We start from the raw sequence: 26,972 nt of genomic DNA on the forward strand, positions 1-26,972 counted from the left end.
TAGTGATGCTTGAGGATAGGAGCCTAGCAGCCACCTTACTTGCACCTTGTATTTAAGTAGTCTCCTTTTTTCTTTTTTCTTTCTTTTTTTTTTTTAATTTTGGCTGTAAAATGGAAAATGTCCTTTCATTTAGTTCATGTTGTAATCTTTCTGTATAAGCAGCAGATTCCATCCGCTATATGCAGATTCCATATGGATATGCTGATCTCTGCAGATTATTTCGTGCTTTGTGGATTGTTTTAAAGCACCCGTGTTTGAGGTTTGAGAGTGATCACATCATACAATCTTTCCTTGAATTCTTTCTGTGTAAGGTTATGCTGCATGAAAAATTAGCACTCTGGTAAATATACATAGTGTATTTTATTCAGCTGTTCTCTTCTCCCGTCCAGCCTGCTTTTAATCACAACAGTAAATAAATCTGCCTATTAGCACCAATCTAAAAGTTATTAAACCTTTGCATCAAGAACAACACTTTCTGGCTTACTCAGCTTACCAAATGCGATTGCTCTGGTTAACATAGTTTAGCAGCCTGAAAAAACATTCATTTGTCATGTTCATAGTATGCATAACATTAAAGATACTAAGTAAGGCTATTAATCTGCCACATTTTTACTGAAAATATGGCAGGAAAAATAAGAGTCTTCTGCAGCCTGCAACTAGATCTTTCATTTACTTGTATTGTTATTTTGGTTTCCTTAAGCATTCCTGTCTGCCTTGTGCACAATCAAGAACAGATCCCATCAATATCAGTTTCTTCTATTTCTAAGCTATATTTAATAGTATAAAACTATGCACCACAGAGGTCATAAAGCACATTTCATGCAGTCTGATTACATTCTGAGATAGTGACAGCAGTTGGCTGTAACTTGTGTGTCATAAATATCCTTTCATTCTGACTGGAAATTTAAGTGTTTTTCAGTACACAGAATAATTTAACCACTTCTCAGTTACATTAGCATTTCAAAAACACGTCAGGAAGCTAAAGCTGGAAAAAGGAATCTGGAATAAGATTTTCGTGGTAGGCTTTTGCTGATGTTATTGCTTACATAAAAAGATTAAGGAAAACACAGTCTAGATGCAAGCTGGATGTTAAGTGTAGAGTGACTGTAACATAAGAAATGAGACACTGTGGCTAGCATGCCCCTTTGCTACTATACCGCATGTTCCTGGATTCTGCTTCCTTTTATGTTTAACAGCGCTGTGGTGAATGTGAATGTTTTAACATTATTTTTATGTAGAACAATATGTGTCTCTCAGATTTTTCATCATGATTACCTTTCATCATGACTTAGAAATAATAAGAAGAATTTTCTTGTAGGATGAAAGTTTTATTCGTCTAATATTCAAATAAAAAGATATCTAAATAGGTAGAGAGGAAAAATAGATAGGAATAGTAAGGGGAAAGTTTTTCTAGCCCAGGTAATTTTAGTGATCCGTTTTAGTTGCACATTGTCAGACGAAAGTTTTTAGGCACAAACAAGGGAGCAGAGGGTTTTGATGCAAGGATTGAGGAGCAAGAGAATGAGCACTTCTTTTTCAAGGTCAGTATGTATCAGTGGCAAGGGCTTCTTTATAAGTTTAGTCTTTTACATTCAACAATTCTACTCATTATGAATAAAGTTGACAGTTCAGTTTATAATGTAAAGCAAAATGTCAGAAAGTCAGAAACTCCCTCTGAGGTAAAATAAATTTTATTCATGTTTAGATGAACAAGTTCATGTTTGCACAAAATCTAAGCTTTCAGATGAAATTTGACGTACCTAGCTTGTGTAAATTAATTTATGCTAATTAATAAATTCTAAGCAACTTTGGAAATGCTGCCTCTGTCTAATCACTACAAAGCTCTCATTCAGCGCAGGCACAGGCATCATCCATCGCTGTATAGGAGAGTTTCCAGACTGCTGGAGATGTTGATAAACAGAATGTAAATGCCAAAAAATGACAATACCAAAAAATGCATGTCTGCATTCCAGTTTATTCAGGTCCTTGTTGTTCATGAATAACATCATGGAATGCATGGGCAGTACTTGAGAAGAAAGTGATGTAGAGATACAGCATCACCTTGTCAAGGTTAGCAGGAGTTTTATTTTTAGGACACAGTTATCAACAAGAGCTTTTTGTATCATTACCAAGAGCACTGTTGATACTAAGGAGAAAAAGTCAACAACTGAACAAACTGCTAAGTATTAAATACCAACAAAAAGCCCCAAGTGCTGCTATATAGATCATACAACAAAGAAGAACTGGGGGCATTAAACATACTGTTTTCAGTGTAGGTTAAAATGATACATCCATTCAGAATCTAGTGACTAAAAATATTGCTCATACACAGGAATGTGCTACACATTAGTTGCATTTAGGATTAGTAAACATTTCCAATTCATCTCTGTAAATGTCTATTTTGGAGTATTTATACCACTATTAGGGTTAGTTTTTTTCCTAAGGAAAAAAATAAGTGTACTAAATGGTATTTAATGCCCAAAGGAAAGCAGCTGTTGTTTTTTGTCTGTCCAGAAATCAGCTAATGTTGTTATTGAAGCTGAGAGAGAAAGGGCAAACTCATGTGGGAGTAATAACAGTGTGAGGAAACAGGCACTGTTGGAATTAGAAAGGGTAGGTGGGTGGATTATGTGCACATGATGTTGACGATGCAGCTATGCCCACAGGAATGCTGAGATGTTGCACTGCTCTCCCTCATTTCAAGCTTTGAATTTAGTGTGCAAGACCATAGGATACTAAAACCGATGACAGTGTACAGTGAAGTAATGTTCTCGTACTACAAAGCAAGATTATTTATGGGTCTTTATCTGATTTGCTTGCAAATTGCTAAGAAAAAAATTGTCCTTATATGTCACAGTTCATGGAGTGCTACACTGAAATGGTGAGGATTAGGGGAGAGTGTGAGGACAAGATGTAACAGTGCTCAACTGATTCTGATTCACTGTCATACATTGCACTGTTTTCTTTGTGAATGTGAAGTAAATATAAAGCCTGTTAAGAACCTAAATAATGTAGATCTTGTATTTATGATCACCTTTTCCCTATGTGCAAGACTCTCTCCATGTATACATGAAAAGTAGCAGTAAGAAACAAGGAATGGGGCAACTAAGAAGGGAGAAAAAATGCTTCCTTGTAACAGTAGTAAGAGTTTAGTGTATACGATAATGATTTTATTTTAATTTCATTTAAAATTTATTTAAAATTTGTTTTAATTTTAATTTAAGATGAGCAGACAAGTTGTAGAAGTTGAGAATTAAAATGATAGTATAAAAGATGGCTACTGATGGCTAGACTTTGATTTGAAAAATATATGTAATCTCTGTTTACAGCTGCTACTTCTGTTTTATCATTTCTATTTTCTGGTCTGCATTTTTTTTCTGTCTGAATACTTCTAGGTATTCTTGTCTGACAGCACTCTGTTGACTATCTTGTCTATCTTAAAGTTTTATCTTCACGTGTAGGCATAAATTACTTTTAGGAAGGAGAATCTATTGCTTAAGAATTAGAATTTCAAGGATGATTCTAGGAATACTGTGCATATTTTAGGCCATGCTTATATGGATTGAAAGAGTTGAGGGAAGTAATGAATTACTAAAAATCATATTTTTAATTTCTGCTGAATAAACATATGTACTTAGGAAGGGTATAATTCTTCTGTTGAAGAAAAATCCGTTCTTTACATGGAAGCTAAGTTAACTGAATATGTCATGATAATTTGCTATACAAAACCAAGCTCCTTCAAAATCAACATGGTACTTTCTTAAAGCTCTATACTGTAAGTAGCATTTTCTATTAATTTTATATTAATATAAATGTTCTAAGTGGAGACACATTTATTCACTGGAGGTATTTTCAGCCAGGAATGAAGTGAGGCTCTAATAATGCATTCCATCCATCAGTGTAACACTTTGAAATACTTATCTTTTTGTGGAAATTAACACTGAGACTTCAGAGCTGTTATTTAGTGTAATACACTATTCTAGTTTAATTCCAGAAAGTATCAAGTGCTTACACAGTTTTGTATCAGATGTGCACACACAGTGAATTTCACTGGAAATGACTATGGCAGATAAAAAATAGCAGAGCTGGGTTTTTAAGGAACTGACTAGCTCCAAGAAAAAATAAAGAAAACATATAAAGGTTACATTCCACAAGCAAATCTGGTTCAAATGAGATGCAAACAGCACATAAGTGAATGAATTCAGTATGAAGATTGAATGAACAGATAACACAATGGTATCATTCCATTCTATTCATTCTTTAGGTGGCTTGGTATGAATTGCTATTCTTAGCCGAGACCTTAAAAGTCTGTGTAACTTGAAATCTTGAACTTCTTACTGAAGAAAAACTTCAGCTGAGGTTAGTTTGTGTTGTACTAGAGTAAAGGTTGAAAAGAAAATTCAGAAAAGACTTCTGCATTTTGCTTTGTGGATGTTTTGGGTTTTTTGGGGTTTTTTTTTTTTTTTTTTGGATGGTTGGTTAGTTTTCTTGATTGATATAGGACAATCTGAATTAGATATAGTTGTAATATAAAAAGTAAAATAAAATCGTAATGCATATGTCATCCTTATATTATGAAATATATAGCAGTATATTGAACTTCACTCACAATTTCACCACTAAGGCTGCTCATCATTGTGCTGGTCTTGAGAACAGTCCATCACTGTGTACTCAGCCAGTCACATTGGGTCTGCCCTATATTTAAGAGTTACAGTGAGGATCACTACTACAGTACGGTACTATTTCTATTCTTTGTGAATTACAAATATCTGAAGGAAAAAGTTATACGCCTGTTAATTGTTCTTTAAGGCATGTCACAATTTGTCCTGTTTCACCTGCCAAAGTTTCTGAGGGATTCTCAGTTTTTCTGAGACTGAGAAGAGAAAAAAATTGTACATGTGCTGTATAAGTTGGCCAAGGTAAGATATGAAATGAAAGCACGTGAATGTGGAGAGTACCTCTCTCTCTCTCTCAAAAAAAAAAAAAAAAAAAAAAAAGAGTAATAATAATAAAAAAAGAACAGCTGTAAGTACGTAGCCATTTTTCTGTTTCTAGTTTTTTTGTTTCCTTTGTTTATCTTTTCATTTTGTTTCTCATGAAGACAATTTGTCCTCTTGCACTAGAGTAGGGCTCTTATAATCCAGTGTTAGTGGAAAGAATTGACCCATTCTCTGGTACGTTTTTAAGTGATGTCTTTGACCCCCATCGTGTTTATCACAAGCATCTGTCATACTGAATAATTTAAATGAATGGTTAAATAACACCAAGCTGTGGGATGCAGTAGACACATCAGAGGGACAAGACGCCATCCAGAGGGACCCAGACAGGCTTGAGCAGTGGGCCCAGGTGAATCTCATGAGGTTCAACAAATGCAAGTGCAAGGTCTTGCACCTGGATTGAGGCAACCTCCATTACCAAGACAAACTGGAGGATGAAAGGATTGAGCACAGCCCTGCCAAAAAAGACCTGGGGGTACTGGTGGATGGTAAGCTGAACATGAGCCAGCAACAGGCTCTCACAGCCCAGAAAGCCCACCATATCCTGGGCTGCATTAAAAGAAGCACAGCCAGCAGGTCGAGGGAGGTGATCCTGCCCTTCTACTCTGTGCTGATGAGGCCTTACCTGGAGTACTGCATCCACATGTGGAGTCCTCAGTACAGGAGAGACACAGAACTGTTGGAGCGCATCCACAGAAGGACCACAGAAATGATCCATGGAATGGAACACCTCTCCTATGAGGCTGAGAGAGCTGGGGCTGTTCAGCCTGGAGAAGAGAAGGCTGCAAAGTGACCTGATAGCAGCTTTTCAGTATCTAAAGGTGAGCTGCTGGAAAGAAGGGGACAGACTCTCTAGCAGGATCTGTGGTGACAGAACAAGGGGAAATGGTTTCAAGCTTGAAGAGGGTAGTATTTAGGTTAGATATAAGGAAAAAATCTTTTACAGTCAGGGTGGTGAGGCACTGGAACACATTGCCCAGTGATGTATTTGATGCTCCATCCCTGGAGACTTTCAGCATGAGGCTGGACCAGGACCTGGGCAACCTGATATAGCCATGATGCCCCTGTTCACTGCAGGGGAGTTGGACTAGATGGCCTTCAGAGGTCCCTTCCAACTCTAAGGATTCTAAGTGAGACTATTCACAGAGGATATTGAGAAATTAGGAGTAGCTGGTCTCAAGAGTCTAAGCTTCTTTGCAGATGCCTAAGGAGGAATGGTGACTGTGAGTGAAAAAAGATGAAGATGTTGAGTGAATCTGTGGTTTCACAAAGCTAAGCAGAAAAAATGATATAATCTATCTAAAAAAATAGATAAAAGAATAGGAGACCTAAACATAGATTTATTTAACAAAGTTCGAACATACATCAGTGTCTTGTGCAATGTCCAAACACAAGGATTTTCAGTGGGCTGGAGTAAATTTCCATTTGATAAAAGGTGTAGCTCATTAGGTAATCAGTATGTAAAAATACATATGGCAGGAGGTATTGTAGCAACAGAGAAAAACAAAGTAGTTTAAATAATAAAATCTAATTTCCTGACATCCTAAATCTTCAGATTAGTGCGGTTGGTATTCAGGAATGATCCAACAGGTACAACAAGGTCTTTCAAAAGTTTTGCTTTATTTTATGGACAAGTTTCACCGTACAGAAGTACTGTCTACTTAACATTGAACATTATGCAGCATTCTGCGTCAATACAGAATAACTTGTCTGATGAGGAAGACAAATTGCATTTTATGTTCTTCTTTGCTTAGAGTCCATTCCTGACATAGAGAAGCTTCCTGGGGATCAAGCATTAACAGGCTTGTCAGTGCTTGATATTAAAACTAAGAGTGACAGGTTTTTCTCCAGAGAAATCTGAGCAGTGCAGTGAATCTAACATGCTTGGGAAATAATGGATATGTGCAATATGGGAATTGTACAGCACATACGATGCAGCCCATCCAGCACCTCTTCTAGGTACAAAGTAATTGTGTGTGCCCAGCTAACTTCTATAAAGACAGCTCAGTGTTATGCTGTATGGATGGTGGTCATGTGTCCAGGATTTTTGGCTTCCTTGAAGCAACTGCACCAGCTGGACTGTTAAGTACCTTAGAAATTCTGGACAAACAGCCAAGTTAGTGATCTAGAACAAGCTGAGACAGTAGTTTACCATAAGAAGTAGTAGATTTAGAAATATGTATCAGTGGAGAAGACAGCTCTCTGAAAAATGAGATTGTCTATGTGCTGCTTCACCACTTCTCTTCCAGCACTGGGATATATATGGAAAAACACAGCCTCAGTACAATTAGTCTTCATGGATTTTGTCTCTTATGGGAAGCTGTCTGCATCTTGCAAATATCCTCTACCACTTAGCAGAGTCCATCCTGATCTCAGGACACAGACGTTGTGTCAGAAAAAGGAACACCAGCAGGATTTCTAGCATACTGAATCTCAAGTGAATCTTTGCTGTTAGCTGCTGGAGGATGTCAGTTCTGGCTAACGCAAGGAAGCACATTAACTCAGAAAAATCTGTGGCCATCTGTGAGGAAAAGAAAAAAAAAAGAAAAAAAAAGAGAGAGAAAACAAGCCATAGGGACAAACAGTCCCCCAGCTGTAATTTCCCAACTGGGATATTATTCAAGGTGGCCCAGTGCCTAAGAAGCCCCAGCCTGTTTCTGATCTCCAGGTCAGTTTCAAAGTAGTTTTGTAATAAACCAGGCGTGTTTACGTGCCCACCAAAAATAGCAGTAGCTGTTAAAGCTGAAGCCATTCGGCATGGTTGACACAGTCTTAAGATTCTTTCTCCTTAATTTCTTGGCCCAATTGTTTTGCAACATAATGCTGAAAAAACATATTTCCTATGTGTGTTTGTTTTGGATAAATATCTGATCATCATGCCGTTATGACTGCATTTCGGAATCTATTTCTTAAATGTTATATTTTGGTTTTTGGAAATGTGGAATTAAAAACACAGAAAGACAGCTGAGTTTCTGCAGATTTTATTTCTTAACCACCTTGTCACCATCTGCAGTTTGTTCTTTGTTAGAAATGTGATTTACTTAGCTTTACAGGACACAACTTATTTTTCCATTTGGTTACAGCTCCTTCCATTTCAATTTATTTCCTTCTCTCCATAATGAAATATCACTTTCCCCTCAGTTCCACTAAGGTTCTTTTTCTACTGACGTCTAACTCTCTTCAGGCATGATTCCTATGGCTCAGTTTAGCCAGTGTCCTGTAGAGCACAGTATATAAACTTTGTGATCGCTCAAAGTGTCATTCATTTAATCATCTTTCTCAAGGTGCTTTACAGGCAGAAGAAGCGTCATGCATTTCACACAGGCCTGGCAGATGATTACAAAATGTTAGCTCATTGCTAACATCTTGTGAAAGACTCCAAGCTGTGATTAGAGTCTCCATAACCTATTTTCTTGTTCTAGGATCAGCCCTGTATATAATATAAAATGATGACTGGCAGGAATATGTTTTTCTTTCTCAATATCAACTTGTTGGAAGGTTCAAAGGTTCACATTAATACATATTTTTATTTACAGTGTTCATGCTGAATCAGAGTAGTAAATTAATTAACTGATTTGTTTCAATTTTTGTGACAGTTTGGATTAGAATCTCAAGCGAAGTCACTGAAAAGTAGCGTAGGAGCAGGGCTCGCGTTGTGTTAGAGTAGTATGGTTGCTTGTTTGATGTAATTCTTAATACCTATGAATAAGAAATGAATAATGAAGTAATACCTTTAGCTGAATAACAATCACTAGAAAACTTGTAGTAAAATGCATGAGCAAGGAGGAAAATCAGGCAAGAATACAAATTCTATGATAGTTGCTTGTGAAGTATTACTGTGTCTTTCTGTAAACTGGAGAGACAGCCCATCTTTGTTAATACTTAGTGTAGGCAGTGTAAACATCATAAGTCTAGGTCTTGTCTCACTTCAGAAGTACTCCTAGGCTGATGGCAACTAGAGCAGAACTGTCTGTGCTGCTACTGCTCCAGTGGGTTGTGTAAATGTCAGGAGCAATAGAAGGAACAGTGTTTTAGAATCACAGAATGGCCTGGGTTGGAAAGGACCATAATGATCATCTAGTTTCAAACCCCCTTGCTATGTGCAAGGTCGCCAACCACTAGACCAGGCTGCCCAGAGCCACATCCACTCTGGCCTTGAATGCCTGCAGGGATTGGGCATCTGCATCCTCCTTGGCAACCTGTTCCAGTGTGACACCATTGTGTCTTGTGTGACCAGTGTGACATGTCATTGCTATGTGTTTGTTAGTCCTTCATTAGAACGGGATTTGTCTTGTTGTGTCGAATCTGAGACTGAAAAGAGAATCAAGAAGCCCTAGCAGCTTTCTGGCAGCCTTACTGATTTCCTGCTTATCCCAGGAAGAAAAGGTTAGAGGATAGCATCTTCAGTAACATAAAATTGTCCCTGCAGCAATACTCAGGAAATTTAAAAAATAAACTTATTTTGGAAGGTACAAGTATTTTGGTTTCAGGGGGCAATGCATATGTTTATGCCAATGCTAAATATTGTCCATTGTTTCAGCATAGCTTACATATGTGTGTTTTTACTTTCAGACAATAGGCAATGCTCTTGGGTGACAGTGCATAGGCTGAATATGTGCTTAGAACAAGAAAACATGATTTGTCAAATGACTCATTTAAAAAATACCAAAATGAATGAATTCATTTGAACAGCTCTGTTATGCTCCCCTGATGTGCTATTCTTTAAACAGAGGAACCTTATTAGTGTAAGTGACTCCAGGCCTAAGACATTAATGTTTTCTTTGGATCTATGCTGGAATCTACATATGTAGGAAACATTTTCATTTTCTAATTATTACAAATGATGTTCTGTTCTTTAGAAACAGAAGTGTTTTCAGGGGAAAAAATTATGCTCAGGAAGAACCTAAGTAAACACTTTTTACTTAGAGTTTTTGCTAGAATAACTAAAACCAAATGGACCGAGCTCATCGGATTTAATCAAGTTATGAACTGCCGTGACTATAAACTTGGAAAAGTACCTTCAGTAACAGATTTTCTTCCTGTAGTCTGTCTACAGACTGAAAACTCTTAGTATAGCTAGAATGTTGCTCTGTGTTTTTCTACTTTGTTAGGCTGATATGCTCTGATGAGGTCAGTTGAATTTGCTCTTTAAGAGAGAAGTCAGATAATATTCTTAAAACAATAACATAGTGATAAATATATCTATATTATTTTTATGCAGAATTGCCTTTGATCATGTTTTTATTTAGTATTGAGTGTATTGAGACTTTAGGAGTGAGGAGTCAAGATCTCAAAGTCTGGAGATAGTAAATCCATTAACTTATTCATAGATGCACTGTTGAAGAATTATGCCTCTTCACGAGCACTGAAGGCAAAAGTATTATTTCATAGGATCTTGTGATTTGTTTACACATCTGGCCAGCATTGATGCAGCCTTGCAGTATATGTGCACATACATATGTGTACTGAAATATAGTAGCTATTTTTTCCCCAATCAACATACTTTTTAATCATGTAGCACTAATGATGTAATCACAGCTGGCTGTGAATGTTGCAGGAGTACAATCAACAGTGCATAGTTGTATTTTATGATGTTCTCATGCATTTTTGTTAAGGCTTGAGGAAAGACTTATTTTCAGAGCTGTTGATCTCACTGTGCAAGTTATATAGTCAGGTTGCAATTTAAATTGCTGAGCAATTCAAAAGAAGGCTTGGGCCCATCCAAAACACTGATAGAAATATAGTGCATCTTTATAGGAAGCTATTTAAGGTTTTACTGGGATGTTAATATGCATCTAAAACAAGCAAACAAAATAGTAGCTGCTAATGGGCTTGGGATAATTATCACAAGTTACAAGCAAGAAAAAAAGAAGTCACACACCCATTCTCACTCTGATCTTATCCCCATCACCTTAAAAACCTGATTTCTTCAAAACATGGCAGCATATCTAAGCAGCTCCACTGCCATATTTTTCATATATATATTTTATTTTAAATCTGCTGTTGTATCTACTGTGTTCCTATTTTAATTTTTTTCCTGATGTGTAATTGTCAGAAAACCTGCTGTGGGTAAAATATCTTTCCTTTGAATGTGCTTGTTCATGCTCTAGGTTCTATTATTTATTTTAGATTTCTTAAACGTGACCATTTGGAGAGGAGGGAAGAGCTGTATGCAAAGTTGCTCCTCTGACATTATTTTCTTCGTTCTTTATTTTCACACTATTTTATTAGTAATAATCAACAGATAAACTGTATTTAGTCATATAAATGAACATCCAAAGCACTAACTGCACAGATTATACTTTCTTGTCCATATGACATTGCTTTTCAGCGATGCTTCCTTGGGCTAGCTTAATATTGAGTTAATGAACAAATAAATAACCAACAGAGCAAGAGTTTCCAGATGTGCTCCATTTCTAACTACTTTCCAGCACATGGAAGGAAGATAGATATGCAGAATATTTATTAACTTTGAACAGCATCTAGAAACAGTCTTAGGTATCCAAGGTATAGCTTAAAGGAAATTTAGGCAACTAGATTCAGGAGAGCTATCCAGAAAATCAGAACAGTTTTAGTCTACTTTAATTCCTGAAATGCAGCAAACTGCCCTTGCTATTGCATACAGAAGTACTACTTTCATGGCTGAGCTGACCGTTCAACAACCTATCTTCTACCCACTGAGAATCCGGAAATTATTTGTCCTTCTACTGAAGTGTCCTGGAGAGTACTTCTTGATAAACATCCATGCTTAGTTTAAAATGCTTGGCAGCACTGAGTTTGACTTAAAAAATAAAAATAAAAAAAACACATGGGTAGTGACAGCCAACTTTGGGATGATAGTATAAAGTTCTGAGTATTTGTTTTTAAATTCACAAAGCATCCAAGTTCTGAATTCCACTTTCAAGATGTTGAGCTGCATTCCAGAGCATTTAGTGTTTGTTGTTGGTTAGCATAGATATCCCAGTATTGTGTATGCAAACTGTTACAAATTTATGTGCACTAGCCGCTTCCCATATTACTTCCTGTAGAGAAGAATTCTCTGACTTTGGGTAAATGGGCATTGTGGTACATTATATCAGTCCCCAAACTGACATGACTTGGATAACACCTCAGCAATTCAGGCCTAAAGAGCCAAAGGCAACCTGCAGTAAAAGGAAGAGAAAGGTCAAAAAAATGCTATGATCAGGAAAAAAACTGAACACAGTTTCTGAACAGTTTTGCTGTATAACACTACCAAACTATTTTTTTGTATGTACCAACCAGGAGGTAAAAAAAGGCTGCCAGAAAAGAAAAACCTGTCTGATAAAGGGCGTTATGGAAATGCAGACCAAATAATGAACAGCTACAGAAGTGATAATCAGTGAGAAAGTGGTAGGCACTCATCTTAGTTAAGAAAAATAAATATGACATAATTTAGCCAAAACTAACAAAAATACGCAAGAAATGGAGAGAGCAGGGAGTTATTACAGAGGGTTGAATTGAATACATAGAAATGAGAACAGAATATAGAGGACCATTGAGTAGCTTAAGAAACAATCAGTGAATTCAAGTGCAGAGTTATCCTACAATATGTGACAGAGAAGGCTGTCTTATGAGATTTCTGTTTATAAGTTTAATCGTGCTTGAAGGAAATTGAAGTGTTGACATACACTGTTACTTTCTCCGCTGAGTACTGCAAGGAAAAGAATATATCCCATATTCTACATCGTAGTCAAACATATACATTTGAGTCTGTGATATGTAAATCTGAAAGAATTAGAGTGCATTAGGAAAAGTGTACATTTCCAAATGTATTTGTTCATATGCTGGGTGTAGACTGTGGTTTGAAACCACAGGTTCGATGTGAAAGTCAGAGTTGAGCATCCAACTCTCAGCCTGTTGTCTTTTCGGGGTTCTCTGACTGATGAGTTCTACAAGATATCATCAGCTACCTTGCTGGCATTTCACAAGTTCCAATTAACTTGAAAATGTTGAAAATTGCCGATAAATATATTTTTGTGCTGAGGTGCTGGACTGTGCTAGAATAGCCACGACACAGGCAGCTACTTGCTTCTACCTGCTCTTCTGTGGGGGCAGAAACCTTTGACAGCAAATGTGGAGAGGAGGGGAAGGGAGGTAGGGAAGGAGAAAGGGGAGCCAGTTAAATCTTAGATTGCTACAGATGTTTCTTCAGTGAACAAAAGGCAGAAATCCACTACAACAGGTAATACTTACAATATATTACTCATGTATTATCGCTTATATGCTTTAAATGTTTATGAAGTCTGTGTTTTGTACCTTGAAAAATATCTTGGCTATAATCAGGAGACTCTGAGTGTTGCAGTTGTGATTCTCCTTTTTTGATGCCTCAGAGAACTTTCTGAAAGCTGGGACTTGTCTCTTTACATGGGAATTTGGCCAGCCTCAAGCTCAGTTGAAAGTAATTCCCTTCAAGACTTAAGGAAGTTATGTTATAGAAGTTATGAGTACTCTGCCTCCAAAACCTGCCTTACTAATGCTAAATATGAGCTTCAATATTGCTTATTCAGCAAGACTCCTTCTCTTCCTCAGATGGATGCACGCAACTTTATAAATCAAATGCAGTCAATCCAGTGGTGTAGTAGATTTTCATAGCTGGCTAACAGCTGAGTCCAACTGCATATACTGGGGCATTGCATTGCAAACAGTGAAGCTGCTTACTTCCTCAGGCCAAGAGACAGTGCAGCACTTGTTTATATCTTTTGGCTTATTTTATCCTGATGATGTCTGAATCACTTAGAAATTTGTGGGTCTGTGCAAGCTATCCAGGTGTCATTTGAAAAGGGCAGATAAGTTTGTCAGAAAATTAAATCCCATTGCATTCCAGCTTGTCCTCAGGCATCAGGGGGTCTGGGGCTGAGCTTATATTCTGGGTGATGCCCAATTTAACACAATAAATCTTGTCACATTCAAATTATGGCTCAGGAAAACAAGATAGTGTATTAGTTCCAATATCATCAAGTCCCCAACCCTGCAGGATGATCATGAGGTCTGCCCATGGGAACTCCACCCTACTCCGCACTCTGTTGTGTTGTTTTTTTTTTTTCTCAGGGTCAGTATAGCAGTCTCCCCTGGTGATTGCTAACAGCTAAGATCTCAAGTCACGTTACTTAGGGAACTGTCATGGAATAGATTATCCACCATACTCCACTCTGGAGTATGTCCACCTTTAAAGAGGTAGACATCTCAATAGGTAAATATTCCACGTAATCCACCCTGAGACTATAGTCACTCAAACTTCACAATATTTAGAAGGAACTGGGGCGGTCACAAGCCATCTGTTAGGAACAGAGCTCAAGAGGCTCTCAGGCTGTTTGCTATTTATTGGATGAGATGATTGACATGTAGTTACAGTATTTAGCAGAATCGTCAGTCCTGAGCAAGACCTTAAGATTAACAGCCTGGCCAAAGGAGGAGGTTGGACAAGAGGGAGCATACCATCGCACCAGGATAGCCACTAGACAGAGAAAGAGAAATGCTCTCTTTATCAGTCTAATTACACTAGAGCAACATGCGGAAAATCTCAAAACATTCCTCTGTCAGCATGGTTTTGTCATGGGTGAAAGTTGTCTTAGAATTTCAGCTAGCAAGTCAGCTGTAGCTCAGTTCTGCACTATGCCTTGAAAACATAACCTCAGTTGGATTAAGCAGTTGTGATCTTTGGAGACTATAAACATAGATCTAATGTTTAGACCATATAGCATTATTAAAAACTCAACATGCCCTGGAGGGTGAGTTCCAGGAATGGGAGGTTTCCCAGAGACTTAAGAGGAGGTTCTGTTAGATATTTTAAGTTAAAACAAAAAGGTTTAAAGATGAAAAAAGAAAGAGATGCAGTCTCCACTCTAAGGTGTGAAGATTTCAGGATCTAGAAGATGGGATGACTTCAACTAAACATAGACTGGAAAATGAGGTAAAAAAAACAGCAAAATGTTAAGAAATAACAATAGATGAGAGATTACTTACTAAGGCTCAAGCCTGTCAAATATAAAGTCAAAAAATACCCTGCGTAAAGACAAGGGTCAATCCACAATATTAACTGCAAATATTCTCAAAGAGAGGTAGTTCAGGATGTATGTGTACTCCTAGCTTGTCCAGTATTCTTTAAGTTGGCTGCCTTTGAAGTCTTAGAATAGTATTATATGGAACATCTGATTAAACATATGAGAAGTTTTAAAACCTGTATTGTGGACTCAAGTGAAGCCAGAAGAATGTACTCTTTTAAATCAATATTTTTTTAAATTGCAACATATTCATTTTTGTATTGGCTTGAAATGTATAGAGTATTGTCAAAGCATTCACTGTCTGAAATAAATTGGAAGATAATTCTTGATCCTGGAAATAGTCTGGGGTAACACAAAGAAAAAAGTTACGGGAGAGCTTCTCTATTCAAGTTATTGATTCTGATACTTAGTATAATTGGATATTTCTCTGCTTTATATCGTTCCTAATTAGACTTCTCTATTCCACTTTGTCTTCTCCGTTTTACCTCTTTGCTTTTGTCTCTTGTCACAAAGCTGAAGTTCTATGTTACCAGTTCATCTCTTTTCCATACCTTGGGATGGTACATGTGTCCAGAAACACAATCCAAAACCAACAGATTTATCACAGCCTAAATGACAGCTGGCTGCATGCTGAGTAAATTCTTAAATTCACAAAAACTACATTTTTGGCAAAACATGCGAAGTTGAAGCATTGAACATTTTATTGGGATTGTTACCTCCAAATGAAGAATGACTCCACTGGAAAAAACTATATACATATATATATATATATATACTTAGTATTAACTTCAGACATCCTTTTAGCTTCTTGTTTGGTGAAACTTCAGAAAACATAATTAACCATATGTTGAGAGACATTTGCCAAGTCTTAAATTCAATTTTTGCAGAAGATATTTAAGCACTACGTTGTCCACAAATTTACACTGTTGGAATCAGAATAATTTTTTTTAAATGAGAGTGTTATTCTTCATATTTATTTGGGTAAATATTTGTATTTATAAAGGTTGTAGAACTGGCAGTACTAAAGACTGAAATCTTCCATTTGTTTACACGGGAAGATCTTTGCAGGCAAAAGGATTTGAATCATCCCCTAATTGTGTCACTTATGAACTTCAAACTTTGCATTGGAATGATGGTGTTCTCATAGAAAGAAAAGTAGAGCAGGTCAGGAACATTCATTCTTCCCCACAAATATTTGTAGTGAAAACAGAGCAAGATTACTCTAATCAAAAACATAGACAGAAAACGTTAACCTTTTGTCAAAAATAAGAGTTTCTATGTGAAAACTAGAGGGCTTTTTTTTTTTTTTTTTCCCAAAGAAAATCTAAATAAACAGTAACATTTCAAATTAGATTAAAATGAACTGAAAGATTAAATTGTACCTGCCTAAGTAGCAGTATGGAATTATGGTCAGGTGCTTTGTGGTACCTTCTCATCTTCTGAATGGGATTTCTGTTAGGGCTATTTTTCCCAAAATAGAATAATTGTTTCTCCTCAAGAAGTTTTCTGTGAAATGAGTTCAGTTTATGCTGCCCAGAGTAAGAAGTTCAGCTTATTTGAATCAGATAAATGTCATCTTTCTATTCCTACAGAACAAAAAGAAAGCCATCTTGCTATAAGAATGGTGAGATTGGATTTTTATTTTCCTAGCCAAAGAACTTCTCTTTGGGTCCCCTCTGATTTTAGATTGTCTGGTTCCAACTTCTCATTTGTTCATCAGATTTAAGGACAAGATGTCTTCCAGTGTTATGGTCGCTGTCATGGATGGAGCAGAAGTGTATGAAGGCTAGAAGAAAAGGAGGGAGATGCGTTTGGGGCATTACATGCTGTTGGCTGGCAATAATAGCTTGCAGTAAAATTAGGGTTCCTGCAACCTCTGTGCTGTCTGTCCCAGCTGTACTGGTAAATTATATGTAATTAAAAGTGAAGCCTCTTGGCTGTTATAATTTTAAAAACATCTCTTATATTCTTCTATTTCCACATATTTGTATTGACGGTGTTAAAATCACATATTGACATGATAGAGAACTTCACGTATAAGTCATTTTCAGCTGGCTTTTCATGAATAGCATATTTAAACTATTTATAACTCCTTTTTAATAACTCCTATTTTATAACTCTTTTTTTTTTTTTAATGTCAGTGACAATGGATTTTGCAGCTCACTATGCATGAGAAAGGGATGTTTTAAGCTGTTATATAAAGATACTTGTGTCATAGGTGAATATATGGCTTTTTGAGGAACCTAAGCTGAGATCAATCCATTGAGATGAATCAGAAGATTGCTACAAATTGGTTCATAACTGTCTCATGGTTCAATGTAGAGTAACATTGCTGTGGATATTAATATCCAGGATTACAAAAAAACAATTTGAGGGGAAAAAAATGGTATATTTAATGTCTTTTCACCGAGTATTGACTTCAACTGAGTTGCTCTATAAATCTTTCAAAGCACAAATTCCATAAGTTTGGATCTTTCAAATAGGCTTGATCTGTAAAAATGTGATCCAGTTTTGTGGGTTTTTTAATTTATTTCTAATATTTTGTTTGTTTGTGATAGTTTTAAATGGGGAATAATTCTCTGGTTTGAGCAGAAATAATTGAAAAGAATATAACTTAATGTGCAGCAAAGTGGAAATGTACAATATCAGTTTTATAGACAGAGAAGGTAGGGTTTTAATGGTTTTGTTTTTGTATTTTTTGTGTTGTATTTTTTTCATAAGACATTCATAACAACATGACTTAGTTGTTACATTGTTATGTATTGAATATAGTACCTATTCCACAATGCTTCTAAACACCAAAGAAATATTCTCTTATTTCTCTGACATTAATTAGTCATAATTCTTTAGTATTTATACAGCAGTTTGATCCTTGTGACCTGTGAATCTAAATAGTTTTTTTTTCATTTTCCATTTAAACATTTGACAGCTTTTAATAACTTAATTTGTTCTGAAAATATTTTTACTTCAGAATACATACTAATGTGATATAAATAGTAATCAATCTGGAGAAAAAATGTGAATCCTACAAGCATTTTTTTTCTTTTTTTCTTTTTTTTTTTTCTATCCCTAGTATCCAGATGCACAGATTAGTAGAGACAGTGAACAAGTCTCAAAAATTTGAGAGATATAATTCATCCTCGCTCAGAACACAAACACTGCTGAAATTGCACATTTGGGGGTTATGTTTTTCCTTTATCGGTTCCATTAATATCAGTGAATAATGGCTTCCCATGTGGTAATCTAATTATGGTTTGAAATAACTAGTGAACTGGACCACTGTCATAGATCAAGGAGAAAATTAATTGTAGAAGGGTAAAGGTGAATTGTATGGGGCATGAGATCCTAACTGGGAATAATGAGATAATGAAATTAAGTCGAGTTTCAATTGAATGGTAGTGACATCTGCACAGTGAGTTCTGTTGAGTAGTGGAACTTGCAGAAGCTCTAGCACATGGGATATTTAAAACTGAGTTGGACAAACATGAAGAAAAAAACACTGTAGAGAACCAATTTTTCACTGGCAACGAGGTGGACTGGATGATCTAATATCTTATTTCCACTCTTAGCGTCTACAAGTCTGTTTGAAAAAATACTTGGAATTCTGTATGTTTTCTAGCCTCACTTGGACTTCTTTTGTATCTAGCAGCAGGAGCTCATTATCCTGTGAATGTGTTTGACAGTAAATAGCTTCATTTTCAGTCTTTCTTATTGTACAAAGCTAAATTTTAGGATATGCGGGGCTAAATTTTGGCCCTAATTTTGAATACCTGCCTACTTGCAACAGCAAAGGGAGATCAGAAAATTACTTGTCCTGTGGATCACAAGATCCTTAAACTGGCCAACTGCATGTGAAATTTCTGATGGTGGGAAATAAGCAATGACTTCATTATTTTTTTTTTACATTTTAAAACCAACTGATTTGCATTTTGTTTCTTTTGCAGACCATCTGAAAGGAGAGATAACACAGAGACATATTCGAAGAGCTGCTCTAGGTAAGACAGAAACACTTAGAAGCAATTATCTCCCAGGGCTTAATCTGTTTGTTGAGCAGGTTGTATTTTTTCAGCGGTTCATGCCATATTTCTATATTCCATAACATAAAGGACACAGACTTTTTGAATTTTGCCAGAGATTTGGCTCAAAAGGCATCTGATTTTATGTATGGTGAGGGGAATTATGCAAAAGTTTATTTATTTCATATTGGATTTGCTATCACTTTTTGGTTTTTGTTTTTGTTTTGCTTTAATTGTAAAAACAGTCTTTTTAGGTTGATCAACACAGGAACAGAGAGGTCTAAGATCATAGAATGATAGAATGGCTTGGGGTGGAAGGAACATCAAGGGTCATCAATTTCCAACCCCCCTGCCACAGACAGGATATTTGCATTTAAATTTTTTTGTGCTTTCTAATGATTCTTTGTTTCCCACTGGTACATATTGATTTGTCCTGAAGCTGAGCTTCTAGTTAGGCATGTTGCCACAATCAATCTAAGATCCTTTTAAACTTTCTTCATTCCAATTGGTACTGAAAGCATATACTGGTCATTTCTTTCACATCCAGTTACAGAAGTTGAGAAGTTATTCCTTGCAGCTTCTGTTGACACAGCTGTGAAGCTAAAAATGTCTATGTAAGTTGTTCACATATGTGTAAAGTTATCCAAATTTGGCTTAAGATGCTTTTAGGTGGACTCCATGGATTTTGTACTGAAAACAGCCTAGTATTGACTGTATGAGAATTCCACTTTTGAGACAGTAAGCTAAAGAAAAATGTGACCAAATTCTGCTGGGGCCAATAACAAGTTAAGCCCACCCCACCTAGATCCTGGGCTCACTTTTTAAGCTTGTCTAGGTCTCTCTGAATGGCATCCCATCCTCAAGGTCTTATATGTATTGCATACTAATTTCTTAATATATAGGTATTTGTGTTGCAAATGCTATTTTCATTAACCATCTAAGCTGGTTTTCATAAAATAGGTAAACATAATTTTTTCATGTCCTTAGGAAATGGCAGAGTAGTGATCTTACCAGCTATTCACGTTGTAAATATTCTCTTATATTCTCCTAGTATATTCCACAAAGGTGCGGGCAACCCATGTGCTTTTTGCATTTGTTTTGAGCATTTACCATCACAAAGTCTGGACTGCACTAAGTATTTTCCATACTTTTGTTTCTCCTTAATTAGTCATTCTTTTAAATATTCTGGAAACAGTGACAGCATTTATTATATGAGATGGGGAAATATTGTCTGCCTTTTGGACGAATGTTTCTCCAAGGAGTAACAGGTGTCAAGTCTCCCAGAGACTTTCTTGATGACTAGAAAGTGATCAAGATATTTTTAAATAAAAGCTGCCTGGTAAAAAGGATCATTGAGAGTCTGATGAAATTCTAAAATGAAATAAAACACACCATTGTTTCAATTAGGAGCCAAGTAAACATCTTCCAGCTGCCTTTTTTTTTTTCTTTTTTTTTTTTTCCTTAACTTAGATCATCTTATGGTTAAAACTCTGTAAGAAGCTATTCTACTTGGTTTTGGAAGAGTGTAGATCTGTTTCCCCTATGGCTATGTTTAAGATGTGAATTTTTCATTCACAAAAGGATAACTCCGCTACTTAGCCCATTGTTCTTAGCTCTTTCTTATAAAACACCATATGCTGGGAGTTAACAAAGGATGAAAATGGATAGGAGGTTTTGTTGGAGGCAGGGATGTGCTCCATGTTTTTTATTACAAAACCAGAAACATTGAATAATCTATGCAAAATTACAAATATTCACTCTCAGTGTCACTTTACTCTTCATTAAGTATTAGGATTACCTATTAGGTAAATAACTTATTTTATTCACTAAGATCTTTCAGAGTAATATTCAGTCTGAAATGGCGGGAAATGGTATGACTGAGTTGAAAATTATACTTTTTTCTCACTTCTTTCCTATTCTTTCTTCTGCTCTTTATTTCCTTTTCCACTTTCTCATTGATTTCCACTTTCTCTTTTCCTGGTTCCTCCTGCCTTCATTTTTATCTCATTCTTCCATTCCTCTCAATTTCTATTTTCCTTTAACGTTTTCTCTCCACAATATCATTTACTTCTGAATTTTCTCTCTTTAGGGACTTGTATGATTCTTCCCTCTATCTTTTCACTTCCTTCTGCATGGTTAACTGCATTTTTGAGCAGCATTTGAAATTAAATAATTTGTACAGAACTGAAGTATTGACTGAGCAAAAATACTGGATCACCAGCATGCTTCTGGGTAGAAAAGATGGCAGAAAATGTCAGAAAGAAAAACATCCCCTCGATTTGCAATGTTATAGAATGTAGACGCATATTTTATAGGAAGTCATTATCCTAAGATGCTTTGAACTAGCATTTCAGTAAAATGCTATTCTGGTTTTACTTCAATTAAACGTGATTTCAAATAGACAATTAGGCTAATGTAATATTGTTCACCAGCAGTGGGAAAAGCACGAATCCTAAACTGGAGTCATCTGTTGACCCAGGAAAACCTTTGGTATATTGTACTGGGAAGATACTCATATGAGAATGCAGTCATCCTGGTAGAGCCAAACACAGTTTTTGTCTATTAAACTGCATCTCAAATGGAGGCATCTATTGGGTAAACACAAGTTAGGATCTTTCATAACAAGCACCCAACTGATATGCCCATATCAACAGAAATGTTTTGCGAATCTGCAAATCCCACAGCTGTTGTGTCAGCTTCACACAGATCCTGCAAACTTCATACAGAGAAATTTCAGGAATCTGAAACACTTGCTGAATCAAGGTGAAGTGATGCAGCATCTTTAGCACAACATGCCTCTCTTTCTGTGCAATGTCATTGTTTCTTGTACATCTGTCCAGAAAAATTAAATCTAACATGAGTAAAGATGGCAAATGTAGATCTGCAGAAGGAATCTGCATTTTTTGTAAGAATTTCAGCATAAACGCATGGTTTTATCAACAGTTTACTTGGCAAAAAGTTTTATCAAGTTTTGTAACTTCACTTTTAGAAGTAAGATTTCGTATTTCTTCTGATTTTCAAAAATATGATACCAAGTTCTTTTCAGACAAAACTGCCTTTGGAAAAAAAAAAAAAAAAAATCAAAAGCCCTATTCCTCATGAAAAATAGTGACTGGGTGTGTCAAAAATAACAGGTGTGTTTCAATCCCAGAAAAATGTATACCAGTATTTGATTTGTTATAGAGTTGTAAATGCCTGAGAGCAAGGATCTGGGGATCTGTTGTTTTTACATTCAGATTTGTAACACACATTTGTTTCAAGCAAAAGTAGGGACCTTTCTCTTGATCTTTGGTCCCTCAATAGCCTTTTCTATATAATCTTTTCCTACATTTTTGAAGCTACATACCTCTTCTTAGGATGTTAGCATTAGTTTATGCTGCTGTTCCTGCATGTTATGTGCATCTCTGCGTTGTGCTTCATTTTGCTTCCTCACCTTTCTCTGGTTAGAATTGAAAGAACAGCATTATTATTATTATTATTATAGGTTGGACTAGATGATTTTTCGAGGTCCCTTCCAATCCCTGACATTCTGTGATTCTGTGATTATCAGTAGAATAATTAGTACTAGGAACTGCTGCTCCCATTTCTCCCAAATGAGTTCCAGTCCATGCCTCTAGAAAGGTTGTGTCACCATGGTTTTTATCTCAAGTATATAAGGGATGCTTGGGAATTGTATGAAATGTCTCTCTGCAATCAAAGCACAGCATCCTGCAGACAACAGAAAACATTAACAAGGCTAATAATTAATAACTGTCATGAATTCAACTTTTGTAATTTCTGTGAATGGAAGTCACAGAGAACTTCCAAACTGCTGGTTTGTGTCAGAGTTAATCTCTTATTTCAATAAACCCATATCTAAATAAAATGAGCTCAATTTCTTTCACTGCTTTACATCTTGTAACTGAAAAACCATTAAACTTTCTTCACGTGAACCAGTAGAATCTTGATCTGTACTAATGTCATGAAATAAGGAGAGATCAGTGGTTTTAATCACAAAATGACAGGAGCTGAGAAAAGTGGCAGTCTGTGTTTTCCTACACAACTCTGACAAAATCCATGGAGAATAGATGATCTGCTTTAAAGCCATCATTCCTGGCCCTCAAAAATGATAACATGTATAGGCTAAAAAAAGACATTTGGAGAAATAATCAGTTTGTCTGAGCTCCAGAATATTAAGGGTTTTGCTTTGTGATAGGAGATAGAAAAGAAACATGTCTCCAGTACAACTAGGTATCCAGAGGTGCTTCCTAAAGCCATGCAAATTGATTCATGTATTTTCTGTCCATAAAATATGCTATTTTAGGAGGGGGAAAAAAAGCAATGCAGTCAGTTCGCAACAGCCTCAGAATAAGGGATACATTTCTCTTAGAAATTCACTATTTTTTATATGTGTAATATGTCAGTGTGTTGTGTTTTTCATTCATTTCTGCTTGAAATCTCAAGCAACAGCAGTGCTTTTGTAAAAGTTCGCTGCTCCCGTGCATGCAGGGCATGGATTTTATTCCTACTATGACCTCTAGTGGTCCCAAGGCCATTCTTTTTAGAGATGGATTTTGTTCTTCTCTTTCTACACCAAAGGAAAGCAATCAGTGATGCTTTGCATTCAGGTTTATTTTAAGAACTCTGATACTGACAGAAAAATGATAAAATGATGTTTCTTAAAAACGATGAGTTTTAACTATTACTTATATGAATATATATATAGCAAAATAGGCTGAAAAGTCAGAAATCATTGCCTTTTTGCCTTTTTAGAAAGATTTACTCTGACAGTGATAAATACATTCTTGAATTTGCTTTTTGTAATAATTTTAACACATGAAATGCTTTTAGGAAGGTTCACCAAATCATTTTTCAGGCAAATATTTATAATACTGATGAGCAAAGAATTTTGAATGCATGTATAAGTCATTACATGGGATATTTTAAAAAGATTAGAAGATCTCTGTAGCTTCTTCTCATTGCAGTGTAATTAAATCATTGCAGTTATTCCAGATTTGTTCCACAGGAAAACAGCATAAAACAGCATAGACTTTGGCCTCAGGTAACTGTGAAGTTACACACTGTAACTTTACTCTCTTAGTTTCACATGCTTTTTTAGGCTTAGAATTAGTGCTGCCCAAGGCTAAAACTCTGAATTCTTGCAGAGATTTTGTATTTCTGTATGTACCAAATTCTTCTGTAAAGATTATTGCAGTCAGGATAAAAGAAATAGGATTTTGAGATAGTGGTGAGACAAGGAGCAAAACTTTCCTTGCTGTAGTACCTGTGGACTGTTGTCAGCTGTGTTTTGGGTTTTTCCCTGTATTGTGCAGGAATGAATTTTAAAACTCTAGGAGAGTATTATAGTAAGAAGACTCTTCTTAAACCTGGCCTTTCAGGCCTCAAGCTCAACCAGACTTCTCTTTCTCTGGGCTTCTCTTCATATTTTTTAAAGGTATTCTGTAGTTTCGTTTGTTTCTGTGTATTTCTGGCACCCTTTCTAACAGATTTTACTAGATTCAGTGCTAAACTCTAGAGACAGCTATGAGTTTCCTTCTTTCATCATATCCTCAAGAGTGAGAGCATTACATCTTCAAAGGAAATCTTTCAAGAATGTTATTCTGCATTGCCAGAGAAAAGTCTGAGATTATTTATGTGTTTCTATTAAGCTTCCCATATGATCTACTCATCTTCAGCTTATCAGATCTCAAAAAAAAAAAAAAAAAAAAAAAAAAAAAAGTAAAATACATATTTGGATCAAATTATATTTCTATTAGGAATCTGAACTTGTACCACAGAAATTTGGTTCTCAGTTGTATTGACACAGGCTTTAGCAATTCCCGATTGTTAGGACAGCTTGCAGTCTGTAAACTTTCTTGCAACTAATGTTTCTTCAACAGCCCTAGCAAGTTCAGTGCGAATAGCGTTATTACTTAGGTTGTTCTGAAAGTTATTCCTCCTATTCATTTCCATGAAAACTACGGCATACACAAAGTACAAGAAAACAATTTCGCAGAGCAAATTCTCAGCTACAAAACACTATTTCTCAACACAGTCACCACCAATAGTAATGCATTTTCACACCAGAGATGAACAAGAGCCTGTGTGCTGCAGTCATAAACATCTGTACCAGTGGAGGTGTCCCACTGTTGCCACTGCTGGAAAACACCATCTTCCACCTCATTGTGTTCACACCCACTATTTGGTCTCCATAAATGTTCAGCAAGCATTGATGAACATCAGTGGGTTCCACTTTTTCCTCATGGAGGAGTTCAATTCCACCCCTTCGTTTCAAACTTCAATGTCAGAAGCAACTGTGTCAGACTACCCTTCTACTGCCATCTGTTGCATAGCAATAAAATGTAATGGAATATTGGCAGGAAGTTTCAGCCTCAGCTTCCATACCACCAACATCCACCTCTGATGTTGCAGGCCAATACAATAAAATAGGAGGAATTACTTTCAGAGCAGCCCCCATACTTAGAGACATCCTCAAGTGAGTAGTATGAAAATAGAATCTGTAGATAAAGCTCTTAGTTCTCTATTTTGGTCTACTAAAATTAAAGTATTAGGAAGAATATGATGTGTTGATAGTTATGCATTAAGAGAAGTCCTCAGAGAGATTTGCAGGATTTCCCTGCTCAGAGTTTTGCAAGACATGATAGGCAATCAATCTGATTTAGTTTTCACCTAACTTTGAGGAGGTAGCCTCCCAAAGTACCAGAGTGATCTGGTAATTCTAACATATAATTTGAAGCAGTAAGATAAAGGATAAGAAAATTTTATACACACAGTCTACTATGCTTAAGCCAATCTGCTTTGGCTCCAGTGCAGTTCAGTAGCTTCTCCCATTTGCATCTAAAAAGATGGTAGAACATCTAAGAGTAACTTTAAGTTTTAGGCACAAACTTCTTCCTTCTCATTCCAGATTTGCACAAATATGCACATACATGTGGGTATGTTGGTCAGCAGGCTAGTTCCCTATCGATAAAATTTGAACTGTGAGACCTCTTTGTCCATGTAACAAACAAAAGTTCTTTAATCTAAAGAATTATAGACAATAAGTGAAGCTCTTTTGACATCTGTATTTCCCTTGAATTTTTTTCAAGATAAAGGTAAAATCTAGACCAGCAATTTGTATAAGGTAAAGCACAGGATGAGTTAATGTGTAATAGCAGGTTTAATGTGGAATTTGATGTTTCAGAACAAGCAGCAGATCTGATGCAAAACTTCTTCCATTTTTCATTTTGCTGTAATGATCAGAAGAAATTAATTCACTACTTTGCCCAAAATTTTTCACAGGGTAATATCAGACGAAAATAATGATTTGGAACAAGTGGTTACTGTTAATTTCCCATGAATGTGCAGAGGCTGAATAAACTTTTCCAGTTAAGAATCTTGTGGATGAATAGCAATTGTTTGAGGTTGTCAGGATTATCTCTTCTCATAGCTGGCAACTACCAGGATATTTTAATTGAGCTTAACATCCTTTTCTTCATGGGACATAGTAAAGATCTGTTTAAATGATGAGAGATGTGTAAATATCTCTTTACTACTTCTTGCACCTTCTTGAGTTGATAAGCAAACACAGAGATCCTCACTGTTTGGCTCCTGCAGCTGATGGGCACATACTAGCAAAAGTGTGGCACTTAGAGTGGGGTATGAAGGTGACCAGCATAGACAGAAGATCCTGAAAACACATTCCAGTCCCCCAAACCACTCAAGTTGAGTATGGTTACATTAGTGGTGGTATATTCCTAATATCTCAGCTTCATGATAAGCAGTCACATTCAGAAGCATTTTCCACCCTTTTCTTTCAAGAAGTGTAGCAAAACAGCAGAGATGTTTTTTTTTTTGTTGTTGTTTGTTTTGTTTGTTTTTCATGAAAGCTCTTGAATGTTGTAGAAATGAATGTTAATGAAGTCTCAAAACTGATGGGCAATAAATCACACCACTTC

General features: G+C 36.2%; 1 protein-coding gene across 4 annotated transcripts in view; it reads left to right on the top strand.

The window, feature by feature from the left end:
* Window positions 1-26,972, top strand: part of KIF6 (kinesin family member 6) — a 142,560-nt gene that overhangs the window by 94,120 nt on the left and 21,468 nt on the right. For all 4 annotated transcript variants that reach the window (XM_003640945.6, XM_025148878.3, XM_040697630.2 and 1 more), the window contains one exon: window positions 18,964-19,014. In XM_003640945.6, the coding sequence (XP_003640993.5) occupies window positions 18,964-19,014 (51 nt within the window). The remainder of the gene's footprint in view (window positions 1-18,963; window positions 19,015-26,972) is intronic.

This window comes from Gallus gallus, chromosome 3 (assembly GCF_016699485.2).
Source record: "Gallus gallus isolate bGalGal1 chromosome 3, bGalGal1.mat.broiler.GRCg7b, whole genome shotgun sequence".
In the NCBI taxonomy this organism is placed as follows: domain Eukaryota; kingdom Metazoa; phylum Chordata; class Aves; order Galliformes; family Phasianidae; genus Gallus; species Gallus gallus.